The sequence below is a fragment of the Aotus nancymaae genome, unplaced genomic scaffold (assembly GCF_030222135.1).
Source record: "Aotus nancymaae isolate 86718 unplaced genomic scaffold, 86718_ANA_hifiasm-v0.15.2.pri h1tg000006l, whole genome shotgun sequence".
In the NCBI taxonomy this organism is placed as follows: Eukaryota; Metazoa; Chordata; class Mammalia; order Primates; family Aotidae; genus Aotus; species Aotus nancymaae.
In genome coordinates this window covers 15,097,363-15,119,529 of record NW_026988417.1, presented here as the reverse complement: position 1 = coordinate 15,119,529, position 22,167 = coordinate 15,097,363, and the positions used below count along the sequence as shown (strand labels likewise).

General features: G+C 39.1%; 1 protein-coding gene across 2 annotated transcripts in view; it reads right to left on the bottom strand.

The window, feature by feature from the left end:
• Positions 1-280: 280 nt before the first annotated feature.
• The window catches only part of CD38 (CD38 molecule), a 68,179-nt gene continuing 46,292 nt past the window's right edge, over positions 281-22,167 (bottom strand). For both annotated transcript variants that reach the window (XM_021668215.2, XM_064365799.1), the window contains exons 4-8: positions 12,078-12,163; positions 7,577-7,650; positions 5,954-6,046; positions 5,540-5,626; positions 281-2,506 (exon numbers count right to left, since the gene is read on the bottom strand). In XM_021668215.2, coding sequence (XP_021523890.1) covers positions 2,443-2,506; positions 5,540-5,626; positions 5,954-6,046; positions 7,577-7,650; positions 12,078-12,163 — 404 coding nt within the window. In that variant the 3' untranslated portion in view covers positions 281-2,442. The remainder of the gene's footprint in view (positions 2,507-5,539; positions 5,627-5,953; positions 6,047-7,576; positions 7,651-12,077; positions 12,164-22,167) is intronic.

The window sequence follows — 22,167 nt, the reverse complement described above, 5'->3', positions numbered from 1 at the left end:
CATTCTTTCTTCTTCGATGTGTCAAAGGATAAAGAGGTGTGAGTAAGGACTCAGGTCTTTGTAGACAGTAGCACGGACTCTTGGCATCTATTCCCACTTACTCCACCAATGAGACACACCAGGACAGTGGCCTATCCTTTCCCCAGCTACCTAACTCACTCAGTCGTGGGGTGCAGTAGGTGGGAGGTCCTGTTGTCTACAGTGTGCCACCCACTTAACCTGTCCCTTAATTCTTTCAAACCCGGAAACAACTCTTTTTAAAATAATTATTCAACACAGCTCTTTATTATACTTTTATTGTTTGTATGATTCATTTTTGTCTGTTACAAATATATTTCAAACTAGAGAGTCACAGATGTTAATAAACTTGCCCAATGTGTCACCTGCCTCTTAATTCCATAGTTTTCGCTGCCTTGTGCTACTTGCATTCCAATTAGAGAACGGTAATGTGTGCCTCTCTGAATCAAGTTCAAGGATAAATGCCCTGTTGGCGGATGGTTCAAAGTCTGTTGTGCTTTGTGTGTGTGAGCTAAGGCCCAGCTAATCACCACCTCTCTAGACAGCACCTCTCAGCTGGCTACTGAGTTGTTGGTGGATTGCTTAAAATAAATATTAAAATGATGACTCTTCATAGTATAAGTAAACTAATTGCTTCATTATTCTAAGAAAAACTGTGAGAAAATAGCAATGTGTTAATAAAATGACTTAAAGTTATACAGTATTCTAGGTGTACTTTAATATTTTACTTTATACAATTTTTATCTGTCATACATAAAAATTATCCAGCACATACAAAAATCTGCCTTTTAAAAACTCATAAAAGCAGTTTTTCTGTGCAGTATGGAATCTTCCTGAGAAACTTAAGTTACACATTTAGGAATTGTTCTAAGGAAGAATAAGGCACCAAGAAGCAAGTCGATGCTGTCCCCTTTGTATCACAGTGTGCAGACATGGGTTGAGCTTCCTTCAAACAAGAGCTACGAAAGGCACAGAAAGTTGCCAAGACAAAGCCAAAGAAACAATATGTTTTGCCAAATTATTTGCTAGCTTTGTCTGCTGGTTATGTAAGAGATTTGGATGTGGCACTAAACAGGTTGACACGAATGGTGACTCAGGGCTAAAGTCAGACCTACTGAATGCTGTAATTACTGTGGACTGAGAGACACTGTTTTTGTAACAGGAAAGGATATATACAATCATGTGTCTCATAACCACTTTTCAGCCAACAATGGACCAAATGATGGACCAAATATATGATGGTGGTCTCATAAGATTATCATACTGCATGTTCACTTTTTCTCTGTTTAGATATACCAACATTCATTATTGTGTTAAAATTGCCTGCAGTATTCAGTACAGTCACATGCTGTACAGGTTTGTAGCCTAGGAACAAAAGGTTATACCGTGTAGCCCAGGTGTGTAGGAGGCTATATCATCTAGGTTTGTGTAAATACAGTCATCTATGATGTTCACACAATGACAAAATCACCTAACGATGCATTTCTCAGAACATATTCCCATTGTTAAGTGACATATGTATATAGGCGTGTGTGTGTGCGCATATATATCATACGACTGTATACAGGCGTGTGTGTGTGTGTGCAGTCTCATGCACTTGCATATATTTGTGTGTGTGTATGTGTGTGTGTGTGTGTCCTTTCAAGTATTCATTCTAAAATCAAATGACTGTATTTGAAAATGTGCCTCAAACATTATAAGGTCAAGAACCATTACAACAGGAAAATGGTGAGCCTTGGGAAGTTAGAAAAGGGGCATTAAAGCCCAGGTCATTCCCACAGCCTTTGGGTAAGCATGATGGTGAGTGAAAGTTGGGATGGTAAGAGAAATGTTTACAGCAAATGAGAATGGAGTAGGGAGACGGAGTAGTAGCACATTTATGAGTAAAATATGAGGTTTGTGAGCAACCAGTAATCCAGGAGAGAAGTCACTTATAAGAAGAGTAATATACATGGTGAGGGAATATTTACACATGTAGGTCAGGAAGTCCTTGGGCCAGAGATGGCAAAGATACCCACGTTAGAACTACAGGGGGAAAAGAAGGGCACAGAAATACATCATGCAACAAGGTCATTCATTTGGAAATGTAATGCTTTCTGAAAACTTGAGCATTCATTTTCTTCACTTGCCTGTTCTAATAAGAGAGGTTTGGTGTGGTCATTTTTCAGTAGAAAGGATTAATATAAAACTTTCATTTTAATTTTATACAATAATTTTTCTTGACTATTGATAGATCACAATAAAAGCTATGCTGATGATGTAAGTTATTTTAAGACTTTGGGGAAAAAGGCTTCTATCTCTGGTGTTGACCTTATTGGTGAGGACCCTCCAAAATCTTCGGCTCTGCACCAGCAAGTCTGCTGAGTCATGTATGTTGACATAAACCACAAGGAGTCAAGGAGGTAAAACACCACAGCGACTGGCTCAGATCTCAGATATGCAAGATGAGTCCTCAGGATTTTTCACACACTGAAGAAACTTGGCAGGTCTATGACAAGAAAGCAAAAAAGGAAATCAAGAGGCCATAGAATACATCTGTGGTCCAATTTGCTAATGGAGGAAGCCCCCTTTTTAGCTATAACAATATGCGCAGACCACTTAGCATCCATACAAATTCATCTCCTGCAGTGACACGTCAGAAGAGGAGCCGTCCCTGTCAGCTGATGATCAAAACACAGCAGGAGCAGCAACCAAGGCCAGGGACCCCCATAGTTTCTATGACTAATTTGCTTTCTTCTCTTTGGAAGCTTCCTGAGGGAGTGTTGGATCCAGGGTAAAAGGCAGAGGTTGTAGACCCTCTGGGAAAGGCTGGAGACCTTCAGCAAGGAGACCAAACTTCCTTTGCACAGAACAAACCTTAGATAAGCATCTGACAAGTGAATGACTATCATTTTCACAAAAATTAGTTAAAGCAACAGGACCCAATGGGAGTGTCTGGCACATGAATGGGGGATGGTAGACAGCGAGGAAGGAGATTCTTTAAATTTGATTTTGCTAAATATGAGCCAAGGAAGAGGGAGATCCTCAGAAGCAGCTGCCAACACCCCTGGGTTTCTGGAAGGAAGAGGTGTCAGAACCTCCCCTTGTGATGGGTCACCTCAGGCTCACCCCCAGTCAACTGTCACGACCAGTTGGGTACAGCAGCTCTAAATATAGAGTCACTCCACCCTCGCCAATATGGTAACCTGGGAGCCCCTCATGAAGACATTCTGGGAAAACAAAGTATCCTCTTCATTAAGGAAATGCTGCTATGGAAAAGAAATCTTTCTAAGAGTATTTAGGATTTTTGAAGCTACCTTTGCTTTACATTAAATGAGGAGAATATGACTATGTTTATTAATTCCAGTTTCTAATTGGGAATTCAGTTTTGAAAAAGCAGTAGCACCTATGCTGTTAAGATGATCTCTCTCTGTGAATATGTAACTATTCATGTCCAATGTCCCCATAAAATGGACATGACTTTTCATCTGTCGAATAACATTTTGATGGAGAGAATAACATTTTGATGGAGAGAGAACATTTTAATGTTTTGAAGCAACATACAGGAATTAATGTACCCTTTAGGGTTTTTTTTTTTACATGCCACTAGAGGGCCTAGCCAGATAAATCATGCTGACTGCATTTTATGATATCCACCGTTCATTCCACTGGTTAAAACATATAAACATATGTTAAGAAATTCCATATACATTTTATCAGGACCATGAATGTGTGTATTAAAAAAAAAGAGGCTTGGAAATATACACGTTAATAGTGTTTGCCTCTGAGTGATGAAATTTATTAAGGGGTTAATATTAGAGTCATCAGGAAGTCTAATTTGTATAGGTCTAATATATACATATATAGGTATGTATATAATTACACTTCTGGAAGGAAGAGGTGTTTGATTATTAAATAATAACATCAAAAGAGCTAGACGGAAGTTTGCTAAAATGAAAAGGTATGTTTGGAATAGAGAGATTTAAACTACAGTCTATGTCTGTATCCATGACATTCACCTTGGGCTCCCCTAAAGACAAACAACTGTTCTTTAAAGTCACACAGCAGTTAAACACAAGGGGTCCTGCCAATCCAGTCATTCAAAGAGTCATACTGAATATATTACAGCTTCATGGTTGGAGAAAATGAACAGTGATTTCAAGACAATCCCCAAGTTTAAAGCCACATGATCTGATGCTCTGAATAATAAGTGTTGGCTTATAAATGACCTGCTTCCCACATGGACCACTGTCTGTACAAGTCTAAATGGAAGCCATGCCCATATTTTTTTCCAGATGAAAAATGAGTGAGCTCACTTGGATCCTAGAGCAGACACAAATGAGGAGTTTGATGAATTGTAATATTAAGGCCCTCTGGTCATTTACTAAAAAAAGGTTAATGTTTAAAACAAGAAAAAAAAAATAAAGAGTATTGGGAATAAGGGCATCTTTATTTCCCAGTCCTTACCCAGGTTTCTACTATTCTATTTTCTCCATGCAACATCTCTTTGAACAGCTTAGACTGGTCAGATATCTGCAAGATTTTTTTTACAGTGGCTCCTTCATTCATTCTTTCTGTTTTCCTGTAAAACTTCCATAGAATACTCACATCCTTTTCTGGCAGTTTCCAGATAGAAGCAAGCTGATCAATGAGGAATTCAGGTCATTTGGGAAACTAAAGCTATCAGAAGAATCCCTTAAATCTATCCTTCTGCTTTTCTGATGTGGTTAATGGGAGAAGGTAATGGCAGGAGACAGGAACAATATTCTAGCATCTCAGCTTCTACTTTCTTTGAATAGCTTTTCCTTTCCACATCCATCTTGTTCCAAGCTATTACACATGGGAAAATCTCCAAAGATGCTTCTACCAGTAAGTCCCTATCTACACCATTGGTCACAAATGCTTAAAAATGAGTGAGGGGGTCTTAGTTTTGAAACTAGAATTATAGGTGACTTTAAAAATATATATCTATCTGTAATTATAAACTGTTTTCTAATAAATACAAATTATTAGTAAAGTTTTTAAAATACTTTATTTTTTTATTTAAAAAGATAGATCTTGGTAGACTGCCATATGACACCTTATCGGGTGTTAGGCATTTGTACTGAGATCCAACTAAGGAAGCTTCACATGCAAAATGACGTCAAGTCACAAGGATTTTACAGCTTGGTAGAAAGGGCTTAGCAAATCATTCCCTTGCTCTCCTGAGACTAGCGGGCCAGTGAATCCTGGGCTGGGCCACTCACACTGGGAACCAGTAAATATGCTGTCAAAGGTTGTGTCAGCTTTAGAGGCAAGTCCTACTTGGAACCAGTAGAGAAGGTTGGGGAAAGGTGGCCAAGTGAAGGCCACTAGCTAGGAAAACCTTCTGGACTAGGCTTGGAAGGAGGGACAGAGTTCACCAGAGGTTGCCATCTGAGATCATCATCAAGCCCCAAGAAAGATTCCCACAGCCCTCCAAGCTCAGAGGAGGCTGAGGATAAAAGGAAATTCTACAGATGGCAAGATAGTCATTTTTTTTCTTCAAGAAGAAATCGATTACCTGTAGATGTTCTTGCAGGAAAATGTAATATTCCTTTTGCTTATAATCAATTCCAGCTCTTTTATGGAGGGATCCTGGCATAAGTCTCTGGGGAAGAAAGAAGAAAGTAGAATATTACAAGACCTCACGAACATGTTTTGAGTCTCTTTGTTTTTGTAGCAGGCCCTGGACAAGACCGTTAGATAAAGAGGCAAAGCAGAAGTCCAGTGTCTAAGAGCTCCCGGGTCAGCAGGAGAGTTGAAGTGTGAAGCAGGTAAATATCCTTTGTACAAATAAAGTTAAGAGGCTGTTGGGATGAGATTCATGTACATTCATTTTCTGAGTCAGTTTGCTCCCAATGAGTTCTTGTGACTGTGGATTCTTTCATGAACTGATTCATGAAATATCCCTTGGGTACAAAGTAGTAAGATATACCTGGAATCTCCTCTTCCATCATGCATCACCCAGGCCTGTAGTGTGTGAACCTTCTCTGGTTGCAAATTATGGACTTCCACACTCCCAAAAGTGCTAAAATAGAAGAAGCAAAGAACACCGTCAACCTGAAACTAAAGCATCCACCCCCCCCTTAAAAACCAGCAGGCAGGATGGCACTGGCTAGGACCTATCGTTTGGAGTTGACCCATCAAATAGCAAATCAATAACATTTTCTTATTCAGCATGACCCTCGATTAACAAGATTCTCAAAATAAAATTCTTAAATTGTGCAGTTATGTTGATTCCTTAAATACTTGCTATTTGAAGAGTGGTCCTTAGACCAACCTAATGAACATCACCTGGTATCTCATTAGAAATGTAGAACTTCAGCCACCACCACCTGCTGAAATGATCTGCAGTTGAACGATCCCCGAGTGATTCCCATGCTCAGCAAAGTTTGAGAGGCAGTGCTTTGAAAGACCACAGTGGCCTGCCTTAATCCCATTCCGAAACTCTTCCCTGTTAGTCTCTGGCAACTGACTCTCCAGTACTTAAACCATAATATCAGATCATAAAATTCTGAAATGTTAATGCTTTCACCCAAAAAATTGGGATCAGAAGACAAAAGGACAAATGCTTCCTTGTATAATTAAATATCAAAACTGGAGAGAAGAAAAATTATGTGGAGCACCTAGAGTTTCCCAGGCAGATTAATATATGCTTCCTCCTTTCAGTCAGCCTTATGTGGGATTAGAGAACAAAAATCAGAGAGCAAAGACCAAAAAGGCAATTGATGTAGTAAAAACCATAAGTGTAGGAGATCAGACAAGAAGGCACAGGTGTGGCCAGATTCACTGGTGAGGATCATCAAATGAGAATGACAGCTGATTCTTACTGAGTGCTTTCTCTGTTGTCAGGCACAGAGCTCAGCATTTTTCATCCATTGTCTCCGTTAATCTTCCCATCACCATCACCTCTTCAGGAACATATACAGGGGCTTTCAGAGGTTGAGTACCCCACCTAAGGTCACACAGATAATATGTAATGACCTCCAGTACCTGCTTTTAACCACTACAGTACATTGCTGGCAATGTCTGCAAAAAGACAGTGAAGGCCAAGAGCTCAGCACAGTTCCCAGTGTTCCCAGTAATAGTTTTACTACTGAATTGGGATACTACTGAACTGAGATTACTACACTCTTCCTGGAGGAAAGGGGAGGTAAGGCAGGTCTTCATGGATGGTGAGGATTTAGACAGAAGGGAGCAGGGGAGGCAGGTCATATGGGGGAACAGTGTGAACAACGGTGATCGATGGGTCGGGTGGAATGTAACGAGAGAGAAAGCTAAGAAAATCACACCATATCTGGAGAAGTTAAGAGCAGGGGATAGATGTAGTGCAGTGGCCATTAGAACCTGGTTGAGGATTTTTGGCAAAGAAGAAATCAGACAAAAGCATTGACTTGGGAGACAACTCTCTCCATAGAATTCAAAATGTTTACCTTTTTTGGCTCAGATCTTCAGAACTGACCTGAAACATGAAAGGCATATTCTTTCTAGGGATGAAATATTCACTGTGAAATTCGCAATAGTATACTTGCAAACAGGATGCAAAATGAATGTGTACCTGTTTTTGTCAAAGATTTTACTGCGGGACCCATTGAGCATCACATGGACCACACCACACGCAGTTTCTGCAAACTTAAAAAAAAAGAAATGTCCACCATTCATCATGCAAACTTAATCATCATGCTCCAGCAGTTTCATTCAGAACAATACTTAGCAATAGCTAGTTAAGCAAAGATGTTCTATATGGTTTTAGCACAGGAATGTCAGATCTACATAATTTTCATTCCAAGCCACTGGACAGATTATGCTTCATATCAAAATTCCTGAAGCAGTTGCTCCAATCTATAAGTGAACAATGTTCAATGTTGTAGTTCATAGAGCTGCTAAATTCAGTGGATTAGAAGTTAGAAGTCCATATGAGTAAGAAGAATGTCTAGAGGGGGAAAATGAAAGTGCTTTCTCAGTGTCATGCACTGTAGACATTACGCTTGTTTAGTGGGAGCAGGTGGATGATTCGGAGACAAGGGAAACAGGAACACCACAAAAGGGGAAACCGAGGAGAGAAGAGGGGACCCTCAGGCCTGGAAAGGCACAGAGAGAAAGGAGGACTGAATAAATGAATGAATAAATATGCTTGAGCAAAGAGTCTTATTTCTTCATGCAACAAACATTCAGCAGGAATCTTTGTTAGGCTTTGGAAAAAAATGAACAAAATAAAGTGGCCTATATGCTCCCTCCAGGAGGCCTCCCCAACCCCTGGAACTAGCTCAGGTCCCCTTCGCTGACTCTGACAGCATCCTACATTCCCTCCACATCAGCCAACTGTATTGTATTATAATGATGAGTTTAACCTACCCACGAAAATTAAAAATTAAAAAACACACACACACTGCCTCTGTTATCCGAAAAAGAAAGGAACAAATCTGAAAAAAGAAGGGCATCCACATACGTCCGTGAGTGAATGGCAAAGATAAAGGTGCTGGCAGCTCACAAGTGTAGGATGCCTTCAATCCTAAACACTTCTATACTTCCAGTACCAAGGACTGAGTGGGGAACACAAGGATGTTCTTGATACATATAAAATGTGACTTGATTTTAAAAGTTCTTAGCAACAGCACTGCCCTAAAACATACCATAGAGTAGTGAAACAGAAACTATTCTCAAAAAAAGCAAACAAGCAAAAACTATAAAGTGCCCATGATCACTCACTGTCCATAGTAAGTACTCAGTTTATGTATATTTATTTATCTTGTAAGTTGCTCCAGTGTAAGCAACTTACAATTTTAGTGTAAGTGGACAAGGAAGCATTTCTTTTCAAGTGTATTAGGAAAAAACCAGAAAGGAAGGAAGAAAGAAATGAAAGAAGAAAGTGGGAATAACAAGGTACTAATTATAATGCTTCAAAATTAAACTTAGACATTTGAGGTGCTGGGGCAGGTGGAATATAAACTATTTTCAAAGTGAGTGGATTTTCAAAGTGAGTTACATTACAGGATAGTGGTATCTCATTTTAAACATTGCAGTGACCCTATGGAACAGGCATATTTTGATTTCCATTTGACAAATGAGGAATCTGAAGATCAGAATGAGTAAAAGAATCTGCCCAAGTTTAAACATAGTCTCCTTATGTCAATTTCCAGGCTGTTTCCCTGTCTCCATCATAGCAGGGTTTACATGAATCCCCCTAAGACAGAGGTGTAGCTAGGTACAACCCAGAGTTAAAATCAAACTGACATTTAAAAGATAGAATTAATAAGCAGATTCAAAGAACAAAATTGAAGAGCATGGCTTTGGAATCAGGAAGACCAAGGTTAGGATCTTGGCTCTGCAGCTTATTATCCCAGGGAACTTGGATGAGTCACTTGACTTCTGAGGCTTAGTTTCGTCACCTTTAATGTGGGGATTTGTCACAACACCTATGGGGATGACTCAATGGGAATGACACAGGAATGTTCCTCAAGACTTGTCACAGATATGCTGCTATGATTTGAATGTATGTGTTTCTTATACTAAACCTAAGACCAGTGTGATGGTAATAAGCGGTGGGTCTTTTAGGAGATAATTAGGCCGTAAGGGGATTAATACCCTTATAAAAGGGCTCCGGGGAACTAGTTAGGTTCCTTTAGCCCCTCTGCCTCTGCCATGTGAGGCCACAGCAAGAAGGCACGATTTTGGAATCAGAAAGCAGCCTCACCAGACATCCAATCTGCTGGCACCTTAATCCTTGATTTCCCAAGTATCCAGAACAATGAGAAAATAAAATTCCTGTTTTTTAAAGAATTACCAAGTCTCAGGTAATTTGTGACAGAAGCACAAATGGACTAAGACATAAGCACTTAACAAATACATTTCCACCTGGCCCAGCTCCTCAGATGTCTAAGTTTAATTTTGAAGAATTATAATTAGTATATTGTTGCTCCCACCTTCTTTTTTCATTTCTTTCTTCCTTTCTTTCTCTTTTTTTCCTAATACACTTGAAAAGAAATGTTTCCTTGTCCACTTACACTGAAGCAACTTACAAGATAAATAAATATACACAGTCAGCTTTGAGTAAGGTCAGAAACAGATGGGGGTATATGTGCACAATGGAATTGTATTCAGGCATTAAAAAATATATTCCTGGCCAGGTGCAGTGATTCATCCCTGTAATCCCAGCACTTTGGGAGGCCAAGGCAGGTAGATCACCTGAGGTTAGGAGTTTGTGACCAAGTTGGCCAACATAGTGAAACCCCCTCTCTACTAAAAATACAAAAATTAGCCAGGCATGGTGGCCCATGCCTGTAGTCCCAGCACCATGGGAGGCAAAGGCTGGCAGATCAGCTAAGCTCAGGAGTTCGAGACCAGCCTGACCAATATAGTGAAACTCTGTCTCTACTAAAAATACGAAAATTAGACAGGCATGGTGGCCCAGGCATGGTGGCCCAGGTACTTGGGAGGCTGAGGTAGAAGAATTGCTTGAACCCAGGAGATAGAGGTTGCAGTGAGCTGAGATTGCACGACTGCTCTCCAGCCTGGGCAACAGAGCAAGACTTTGTCTCAAAAAAAAAAAAAATGTATTCCTGTCATTTGCAGCAACATGGCTGCAACTGGAGGGCATTATGTCAAATGAAGTAAGCCAGAAACAAATACTTAAATACTACATGTTCTCATTCATATATGGAAGCTAAAAATAAGCTGATCTTATAGAGGTAAAAGTCAGAACAGAGGCCACTAGACTCTGAGAAAAGTAGGAGGAGAGGGGATAGGTAGAGATTTGTTATAGAACACAAAATTATAGTCAGATAGGAGGAATAAATTCTGTTGCTCGATAGCACTGTAGGATGACTATAGTTATTAAATAGTTTCAACTAGCCAGGAGAAGGATGTTGAACGCTCCCAACATAAAGAAATGATAAATGTTTGAGATGATAGATATGCTAATTACCCTGATCTCATCACTATACCTTACATGTATTACATCACTACATATCCAATAAATATGTAAAATTATTATGTATCAATTAAAAAAATAGGTAGAGGGTGCCATGGAGTATTTTCCAGCCTAGATTTTGAATCTGGAGTCAGACAGCTTGGGATAAACCCCCACATATGCCACTTACTATGTCTGTACATTTAGTAGATTCCTTATTTACTTATACCTTCACATTGTTATGTGTTAAATGAGTACAATATGGTGAAGATGCAAGTTCTTAGTTCACATAAAGAGCTGAGGACTGGCCGGGCATGATGCCTCACACCTGTAATCCCAGCACTTTGGGAGGCTGAGGCAGGTGGATCATGAGGTCAGGAGTTCGAGACCAGCCTGGACAACATAGTGAAACCCCATCTCTACTAAAAATACAAAAATTAGCTGGGTGTGGTAGTGGGTGCCTGTAATCCCAGCTACTCTGGAGGCTGAGGCAGGAGAATTGTTTGAACCTGGGATGCGGAGGTTGCAGTGAGGCAGTTGTGCCACTGCACTCCAGTCTGGGTGATGGAGCAATACTCTCTCAGGAAAAAAAAAAAATACAACAATCAGCCAGATGTGGCGTATACCTGTAATCCCAGCTACTTGGGAGGCTGAGGCACTAAAATTGCTTGAACCCAGGAAGCAGTTGCAGTGAGCTGAGATCGTGATGCTGCACTACAGTCTGGGCAACAAAGCGAGACTCCATCACACACACACACACACACACACACACACACACAAGAGCTGAGGACTGTACCTGGCACGTAGTAAGTGGTCTACACATGTAGATTGTTATGACTGTCTCAGGAATCTAAGATTGATTAATACCTGAATCAGAGAATTAAACCCCAGGTTCCTGGTAGCCAAAGTCAAAGAGTGTATGAGAGCAAAGATTCTGCAACTGGAAGCCATGAACCATCTATGAATGTTCTAAAATTAGATGTGTACATTTTCTGGCATGTGCTTCTGAACCTTTTTCTCAGGGATGAATCCTATATTTTCATTCCTAAAAGGATCTATAATCCAAAAGTGTTAAAACCAAGCACTGACTGGATGACATCTTAAGTTCTGTGGTCTCCAAAGCTCTAGAATTTCACTGCTTGGTACTTACCCTGCGGGAAACTGTTTTCCAGAATACTGAAACAGGGTTGTTGTGGCAGTCTTTTCTCCAGTCTGGACAAGATCGATAGTTTATTTCTAAAAGACACAGTTTATAGAAGACAAAGTGGAAAAGAGTGAATATAAATAAGCTCCACTCTTCCCTGGCTGTTCAATCATAGTGGAACCATTTTCCAATGTGTCACTGCCAAGACAGAGGCTGGAGAACGGACACATTTTGACCCAATTTAGCTAAGTGCCCCCTGAATTCCTTCCAAAGTTCTCACCTTATCTTCCAAATCCCAGATGGGAACACAGTGGCAAGTCATGATTCTGGGAAATGCTAGCAAAAGTTCATCTGATAGAGATAAGCCCTCTACATTATCCCCAGTCCAGGAAGAATTAGAGGTGAGATCAGTCCTTCAGTGGTTGCTTTTGCCAACCACTTTTCTGCTTCCTGACAATTCTCTTTGGCTGAGTTTCCTGCCCCACCTTCTTAAGTCTTCATCACTTACTCTCAGATGGGCTCAGAGTCTTCCTGCACTTGCCCTCATCAAGGCAGTCTTAGCCCTGAGTAAAGTACAATAGATATAGAGCATGAATACATAGTTTTTGTGTCACTTCTCCCAAAGAAATCTGCTTTAATGCACATTTATTGAATTTTAGGTCTTAGAAAGATAAATGAAATGGGAACCTTGCCTTCAGAGGGTACATGATATAGTAATTCTAGGAGTCTCATTATGATTAAATGCTTTAAAACCAAAACCACAAAAATAAAAAAGAAACATTCCCATGTACAGATATAAATAATTATTGTGGAGTCAAAAGGAATTATGTTCCTGATAGAGGTAAAAAGGTTGATGGTGAAACGGACATACATTTTGTAAAGTGCTTTAAAGCATATATGTTTTCATGAATGTAAACCTCTTTTATCTTCACAATCACATCTAAAGAGATTCTCTCAGTTGTCATCTTTCCTCTCCCAATAGGATTCTTCCCCATTGCTGCCTGCCATTATGAAAACATAAACATAACATAAAATAAAAATTTAAAGTTAGGAATAAAAAGAAAAAGAAGAAAATTTAGCAAGGAACAGAAATAAACTTAAGAATACAAAAAAGGCAAGAGAAAAAAGGAGATTAGAAAGTTATAACATAAATTAAGTACTTCATATTAAAACTAACAGGCTGGATACAATGGCTCACACCTGTATTCCCAGCACTTTGGGAGGCTAAGGCAGGTGGATCTCTTGAGCCCAGGAGTTGGAGACTAACATGGGCAACATGGTAAACTCTGTCTCTACAAAACACACCAAAATTAGCTGGGCATGGTAGCGCATGCCTATAGTCCCAGCTACTCAAGAGGCTAAGACAGGAGGATTGCTTGAGCACAGGAGGTTGAAGCTGCAGTGAGCTGAGATTGTGCCCCACAATCTGAATGAGAGGGACAGACTGTTTCTGAAAGAACAAGAGGAAGAAGAAGAATAATGAGGAGGAGGAGGAGGAGGAGGAGGGGAAGAAAGAAAGAAAGAAGAATAAAAAATAGTAAAACAAATAAACAAGGCAAAACTAAATCAAGTTAAAATGTTGAGAAAGAAGTAAGCCAAAATACTAAAAAATTAAAATATAAAAATTAGGCCTTTTTACTCTTCCACCTTCTGCCATGTGAGGACATAGCAACAAGCAGAGAACAAGTCTTCACCAGACAATGACTTTTTCAGTGCCTTGATCTTGGCCTTCTCAGCCTCCAGAACTAAATACTTCATGCCTAGAGGAGTGACATCAGCAAGATGGCAGGATAGAAAGTCTCAGACTCTACTCTATAGAAAGTTCAACTAGCAATTATCCACAGACCAGGGTGTCTTTTTGAAGGCTTCAATACTTGAAAACAAGCTTGAGACACCTATGTGGTCCACAGAACTGAATGAAAACCAAATTGGATGGGTAAGAAGAAAGATCTCACTTTGACTATGGCACCCCTTTTCCTCCCCCAAAGAAGGACACAAAGCCAGATGGAGAAGATTTTCCTGGGCCATGGTTTCTATAGGGGGAAAGAGAACCAGAGGTAATTATCCATCTTCCCTAGCATTCCAAGATGCTTTCCAGGAAAGGTGACTCCAGTCTCATTTCACAGGGAATGTTGACAATAGGAGGACAACTAGATTGCATCAGATTAGGTAGAAATAAAGAAAGGAGGCAGAAGTCATAGTGACCAGCACATGGATCCTGATGGTACCACTGTGTTTCTGCCAGCTATGGCATCCTATAGGAAATACCAGCCAGTTTCATGGCCCAAAACAAGCTAAGCTGGTCTCCTTCAGAACCACTTTGGAAAGTTCAATCTAGCTTAAGTTCCTAGATAGCTAGATTCCACTCCTGGCCTCAGAGACCACCCTAATGACCCAACCCAGGGAGGTAGATGACTGTCTTTGCCCATCCTAGAGAAAGATAAAAGCTAGATTTAATTGATCCAGGAAGTCAAGCAGTGGCTCCACTCAGCCAAAATGCCTGCCACCGACCTACCCAGGCAGGGAATCTTCTACCTCAGTGCATTTTGGAGAAGCATCAAAGATAGTCCCAGTTGATCAGGAAGGTCAAACAGCTGCTCACTTCAGTCAAAAGTCAACCCATGGCTCCATTCTCAGGAAGGTGATCTTCAATTGTGCATTTCTAAGGAGCATATCCTCGATCTTGCCTGTCTACCTAACCTTGGAGCCCGGCCTGAAATGCTGCTGAACTTCAGATACCAAATATAATTGCCTGGCCAGGAAATACATCCTATGAATGATGTGATAAGAAGCCATCACAGTACCCAGCCAGTGTAAAACAATGAAACCACAAGAAAGACAATAAGAGAGGAAGAAAGAAACAAAGTATGTTTAAAAAAAAGCAAAAAACAATTAATAAAATGGCAGTAGCAAGTCTTTACCTATCAATAATTATGTTGAATGTAAAATGATTAATTCTTCAACAAAAAAACAGAGGGAATGAATAGAATTTTTTTAAGATCCAATTATACGCTGCCAACAAGAAACTCACCTTACTTTTAAGAACACATATAAACTGAAAGTGAAGGAATGGAAAAACGTATTCCATGTGAATGGAAACTAAAAGAGATCAGGAGTGACTACACTTCTTTCAGACAAAATAGACTTAAAGTCAAAAAGTAAAAAGAAACAAACAACATTGTATAATGATAAAGGGGTCAATTAATTAAGATATTGTAAATTTGTAATATTGTAATAATTTGTAAAATTTGTAACAATTTGCAAAATTGTAAATATACATGCACCCAACGTTAGAGAACCTAAATATAAATAATAAATATTTGAGTATCTGAAAGGAGAGATATAATGTAAGGCAATAATAGTAGGGAACTTCAATACCCACTTTCAACAATAAACAGATCATTTAAACAGAAAATTAACAAGGAGACAATGAACTTGAACAGTGCTTTAGACAAAATGAACCTAAGAGACATATACATCAGCATCGACACTATCTGACAGTAACGTAATACACACTCCTCTCAAGCACACACAGAATATTTTCTAGGGTAGGGCACATATTAGGACACGAAAAACAAGCCTTAGCAAATTTAAGAAGGTTAAAGTCATATCAGGTATCTTTTCTGACCACAATGGTAGAAAATTAGAAATCAATAAAAGAAGAAATATTGGAAAATTCACAAATATATGGAAATTAAACAGCATGTTTCTGAATAAACGAGTCAATAAAGAAATTAAAAGGAAAATTTTAAAATATATTGAGACATGAAAATGTAAATACCATATTCCCAAAACATAGGGGGTGGAGCAAAAGCAGTTCTAAGAGAAAAGCTATAGTAATAAATACCTACATCAAGAAAGAAGAGAGATCTCAAAAGAACAAAAACATTTAACATTATGGAAGGAAACAATAAAGATTATAAAAGAAATAAAATAGAGACTAGGAAAACAACACAAAAGATTAACAAAACTTAGAGTTGGTTTTTATGAAAAGATACACAAAATTAACAAATATTCAGCTAACTTAACTAAGAAAAAAGAAGACTCAAATAACAGCAGAAATATAAAAATAAGATATTACAATGGATATTACACAAATAGAGAGGGTCATAAGAGACACTACAAACAATCATTAATATATGCCAACAAGTTAAATAGCATAAAGGAAATGGATAAACTTCTAGACACATACAACCTACCAGGACTGAATCATGAGGCAATGAAAAATCTAACAGGAATAATGAGTAAGAAGATTGAATCAGTCATTTAAAAGCCATCAAAGGAAAGCCCAGGACCTGATGAATTCACTGCTGAGTGCTATGATATCAAACAAAAAAGCTAAATCCAATCCTCCTCAAACTCTTGCAAAAAAATGAAGAGGAGAAAATACTTCCAAACTCTTTTCATGAGGCCAGCATTACCCTGATACCAAAGCCAGACAAGGACACTACAAGAAAAGAAAATTACAGGCCAAGATCCTTGATGAACATAGATGCAAAGATGCTCAACAAAACACTAGCAACCTGAATTCAGCAATATGCTGAAAGAATCATCCACCATGATCAAGTGGGATTTGTCCCTGGGATGCAAGGATGCTTCCACATACACAAATTTTAATAAATGTAATGAAGGACAAAAAGCATGTGATCATCTCATTAGATTCAGAAGAAACATTTGAAAAATTCAACATCCTTTTATAATAAAAACCTTTGCCAAATTAGGTATACAAGGAATGTACCTCAATAAAATAAAGGTCATATAAGAGAAGCCCACAGCTACCTTATACTCAACAGCAAAAAATCAACCTTTTCTCTGATATCTAGAAGAGGTCAAGGATGCCCACTTTTGTCACTACTATTTAACATAATAACGGAGAAGTCCTTGTTGAGCAATTATGTGAGAGAAAGAAATAAAAGGCATCCAACAAAAAAAAGTGAAATTGCCACTGTTTATTGATGTCATAATTATATATATTTAAAAAGTCCACTAAAGACTCCAGCAAAAAACTGTTAGAACTGACAAATATAGTAAAGTTGAAGCATGCAACATCAACACACAGAAATCAATAGTATTTCTGTACATTAGCAACAAACTATCTGAAAAAGAAATAAAGAGAATAATCCCATTTTAATAGCTACAAAAAAACCCAAGTACTTAGGAATAAATTTAACCAAGGAAGTAAAAGATCTGTATACCAAAAACTACAAAACATTGATGAAAGAAATTGAAAAAGACACAAATAAATGGAAAAATATTCCATGCTCATAGATTAGAAGAATTCACACTGCTAAAAGGTCCATGTTACCCAAAGAGATCTACAGATTCAATGCAATCTCTGTCTAAATTCCAATATCATTTTTCACAGAAATAGAAAAAGCAATTATAAAATACATATGAACCCACAAAAAAAAAAATAGCCAAGGTAATCATGAGCAAAGGGAACAAAGCTGAAGGCATTACACTACCTGATTTCAAACTATAGGTATAGTAATTAAAACAGTACGGTGCTGGCCAAAAAAACACATATATTTACCAATAGAACAGAATAGAGAGCCCCAAAATAAACTCATAAATGAATGGTCAATTGATTTTTTTACAAAGGTGCTAAGAATATACAATGAGAAAAGAAAAATTTCTTCAATAAACGATACTGTGAAAACTGAATACCAGCACACAGAACAATGAAATTGAACCTTTATCTCACATCATATGCAAAAATCAACCAAAAAGTTTACATAAACTTTAAATTTAAAATTGATTTAAGTAAATTAAGCAATTAAATGTAAGACCGGAAACTGCATAACTACTAGAAAAAAACTATGTTAGTCTGTTAGTATGTTACTATAAAGGAATACCCAGGACTGGGTAACTTATTTTAAAAAAAGGTTTATGTGACTCATTATTCTGCTAGCTATAAGGTTCAAGGCTGGGCATCTGCTTAGGAGTTCAGGTTGCTTCTACTAGTGGCAGAAGGTGAAAATGAATCAGTGTGTGCAGAGATCACATGGTGAAAGAGGAAGCAGAAGAGAGGGGAGGTGCCAAGCTCTTTTAAACAACCAGCTCTCATGGGAACTAAGAGAGTGAGAACTCAGTGATTACCACAAGGACAGCACCAAGCCATTCAAGCCATTTGTGAGGGATTTGCCCCAATGACCCAGACACTTCCCATTAGGCCTCCCCTCCTCACATTGGAGATCAAATTTCAACATTAAGTTCAAAGGATCAAATATCTAAACTTCAGCAAAACCATAGGAAAAAAAACTACAAAAAATTGGTCTTGGCAATGATTTTTTTGCACTTGACCTCTAAAATGCAGGCAACACAAGCAAAATTAGCAAATGGGATTACATCAAACTGAATTGCTTCTCTACAGCAAAAGAAATGATTAAAAGCATAAAAAAGACAAATTTGATTTATGGATAGAGAGATAATATTGGCAAACCATACATCTGATAAGGGGTCAATATCCAAAATATATAAGGAACTCAGACTTGAGAGTGGAACAAGATGGAGGAATAGAAGGCTCCACCAAACATCCCCTTCACAAGACACCAATTTAACAACTATCTATACAAGAAAAGCACCTTCATAAGAACCAAGAGTCAAGGCAGACACTTATAGTACCTGGGTTTAACTTCATGTCGCTGTAAGAGGCACTGAAGAGATAGACAGAATGGTCTTAAATCACCAGTGCCACCCCTCTCTCATCCCCCAGCAATAGCTGCTTGGTGTGGAGAGGGATTCTGTGTGCTAGGGAGAGGAAGAGCACAGCAAATGCGAGGCATTGAACTCAGTGGTTCCCTGTTACAGCAGAAAGCGATACCAGACCAAACTCAACTGATGCCCGTCCCCAGAGGGAACATTTAAATCAGCCCTAGCCAGAAGGGAACTGTCAATCCCAGCATTAGAAACCTGAGTTTTCACAAGCCTCACTACTGCAGACTAAAGTGTCCTGGGGCTCTAAATAAACTTAAAGGGCAGTCTAGGCCACAAGGACTGCAACTCCTAAGTGAGTCATAATGCTGAACTGAGCTCAAAGCTGGTGGCACATGTGACCTACTGAGATGCCAGCCAGGGTAGCCAAGGAGTGCTTGCATCACTCCTCCCCTAAGCCCAGGCTGCACAGCTCATGTATCCAAAAGAGGCCCCTTCCTTCTGCTTGAGAAGAGGAGATGGACGAGTGGGGAGGACCTTGTCTTGCATCCTTGGATACCAGCTCAGCCACAGGATAAGGCACTGGTGAGAGTTACAAGGCCACCTGGAAAGGCCCTGGCTCCCAGACGGCATTTCTAGGCACATCCTAGGCCAAAAGAGAACCTGCTGTCTTGAAGTGAAGCACCCAGTCCTAGCAGGATTCATCACCTGCTAACCGAAGAGCCCTTGGGCCCTGAAAAAACAGAAGTGATACCCAATTCGTATGTCATGGGCCTTGGGTGATACTCTGAGATTTGCTGGCCTCAGGTACAGCCAGCGAGAGGTAGAACCCCAACTGGACTTGGGGTCCCTGATTCCAGGATGTGGCTCTCTGATAGCATTTCTGGGCCTGCCCTGGGACAGAGGGGAACTGCCTCCCTTGAAGGGTGAGTCCCAGGCCAGGAAGGATTACCACAGCTGACTAAAGAGCGCTTGAGCCTCGGAATATTCTCAGTACACTGGCAGTACTCCCTGGGCCTGTGATGGTGGTAGCCATGAGGTGAGGCTCCTCTGCCTTAGGAAAGGGGAGGACAGCATGGGAAGGACTGTGTCTTGGGGTTTGAATGCCAGCTTAGCCACAGTACAATAGAATACTAGGTAGACTTCTTAGGTTTTTGACTCTAGTCCCTGGCTCCTGGATGGTACCTCTGGACCAGCCCAGGGCCTGGAGGAACTTGCCACCCTGAAGAGAATACAGGTCTGGCTGGATTTGTCACCTGCTGATTGTAGAGCCCCAGAGCCTTGAGCAAATATAGATGGTAGCCAGGAAATAGTTACAGCAGATTTTGGGCAAGACCCAGTGTTGTAGTGGCTTCAGGTCTAACCCAGCAAAGTCCTAGTTGTGAAGTGTGTCACTCAATTCCCAGCTTTATGTGGGTCAGAACAAAAAGAGAGAGACTCTCTGTTTGGGAGAAAGTAAAGGGAATATCAAAAGAGTCTCTACCTGGTAATTCAGAGAATTCTTCCAGAAATTGTCCAAGACCATCAAGGTGGTACCTCTACGAGTGTGTGCAAGACCCACAGCATTACTAGGCGTGCAGGGCCCCCTACAGCAGATACAGTATAGATCACAATATCTGAGTCCTTTAGAATATCTGGAAAGCCTTTCCAAGGACAGGTATAAACAAGCCCAGACTGTAAAAACTACAATAAATACAATGCCTAGACACAGACAAACCTCTCCAAGTATCAAGACCATCCAGGAATACATGACCTCACCAAATGAATTAAATAAGACATCAGAGATCAATCCTGAAGAAACAGAGATACGTGAGGCAAATAATTCAAAATAGGGGTGTTTAGGAAACTGAAAGAAATTCAAGATAATACAAAGAAAGAATTCAGAATTCTATCAGATAAATTTAACAAAGAGATGAAAATAATTAAAAAGAATCAAGTAGAAATTCTGGAGCTCTAAAGTACAAACGACACACTGAAGAATGCACCAGAGTCTTTTAAAAGCAGAACTGATCAAGCAGAAGAAAGAATTAATGAGCTTGAAGACAGGCTACTTGAAAATACAAAGTCAGAAAAGCCAAAAGAAAAAAGAATAAAAACAATGAGGCACACTGACAGGATCTAGAAAACTGCCTTAAAAGGGCAAACTAAGAGTTATTAGCTTCAAAGAGGAGGTAGAAAAGGAGATACAGGTAGAAAGTGTATTCAAAGCGATAACAGATAACGTTGCAAATCTAGAGAAAGATATCAATATCCAAGTACAAGAAGGTTATAGAACACCAAGCAGATTTAACCCAAGAAGATTGCCCCAAGGCACTTAATAATCAAACTCCCAAAGGTCCAGAATAAAGAAAAAACCCTAAAACCAGCAAGAGAAAAGAACAAATAACATTCAGTGGAGTTCCAATACATTTGCAGACTTTTCAGTGGAAACTTTATAGAGCAGATGAAAGTGGCGTGACATATTTAAAGTGCTGAAAGAAAAAAAAAAAACAAGTTTTTATCCTATAATAGTATATCTAGTGAAAATATCCTTCAAACATGAAGGAGAAATAAAGACTTTTCCAGACAAACATAAGCTGAGGGATTTAATCAACACAAGACCTGTCCTGGAAGAAATGCCAAAGGGAGCACTTCAATTAGAAAGAAAAGGATGTTGATGAGCAATAAGAAATCATCTGAAGATACAAAACTCACTGGCAATAGTAAGTGCACAGAAAAACACAGGATGTTTAACACTGTAACTATGGTATGTAAACCACTCTTTTCTTAAGTAGAAAAACTAAATGATGAGCCAATCAGAAATAATAACTATAATAACTTTTCAAGACATATACAGTACAATAAGATATAAACAGAAACAACAAAAGTTTTAAAGTGGAAGAATGAAGTTAAGATTCGAGTTTTTTATTAGCTTTCTGTTTGTTGCTTGTTTCTTTATGCAAACGGTGTTAAGTTGTTATCAACTTTAAATAATGGGTTATAAGATACTACTTGTAAATAAAAAGCAGAAAACTGAAAAAAAATCACCTTCATAAAAGGAAAAGAGAAAAGAGAGAAAGAAGAAAGAGAATTTTTTGCCATTTGTCTGGGCAAAAAATTATTGAGCAATACCCCATGAGCATAGGCAACCAAAGCAAAACCACAAACCAAACAGAAAACAGTAACAAAATGACAGGAGTAAGTCCTTATTTATAAATAATAACATTTACATCAAATATAAATGGACTAAACTTTCCAATCAGAAGGCACAGAAGGCTGAATGGATGAAGATGAAACTGGACCCCTATCTCAAATCACATACAAAAATAAAACCAAAATAGATTAAATATTTAAATCTAAGACCTCAAACTATGAAACTTCAAGTACAGATGGCTTCAGGGTGGGTGCCTGTGGCGCTGTCCTCCACACTGATCATTCAGGGCCCCTAGCAGAACTCACCCTG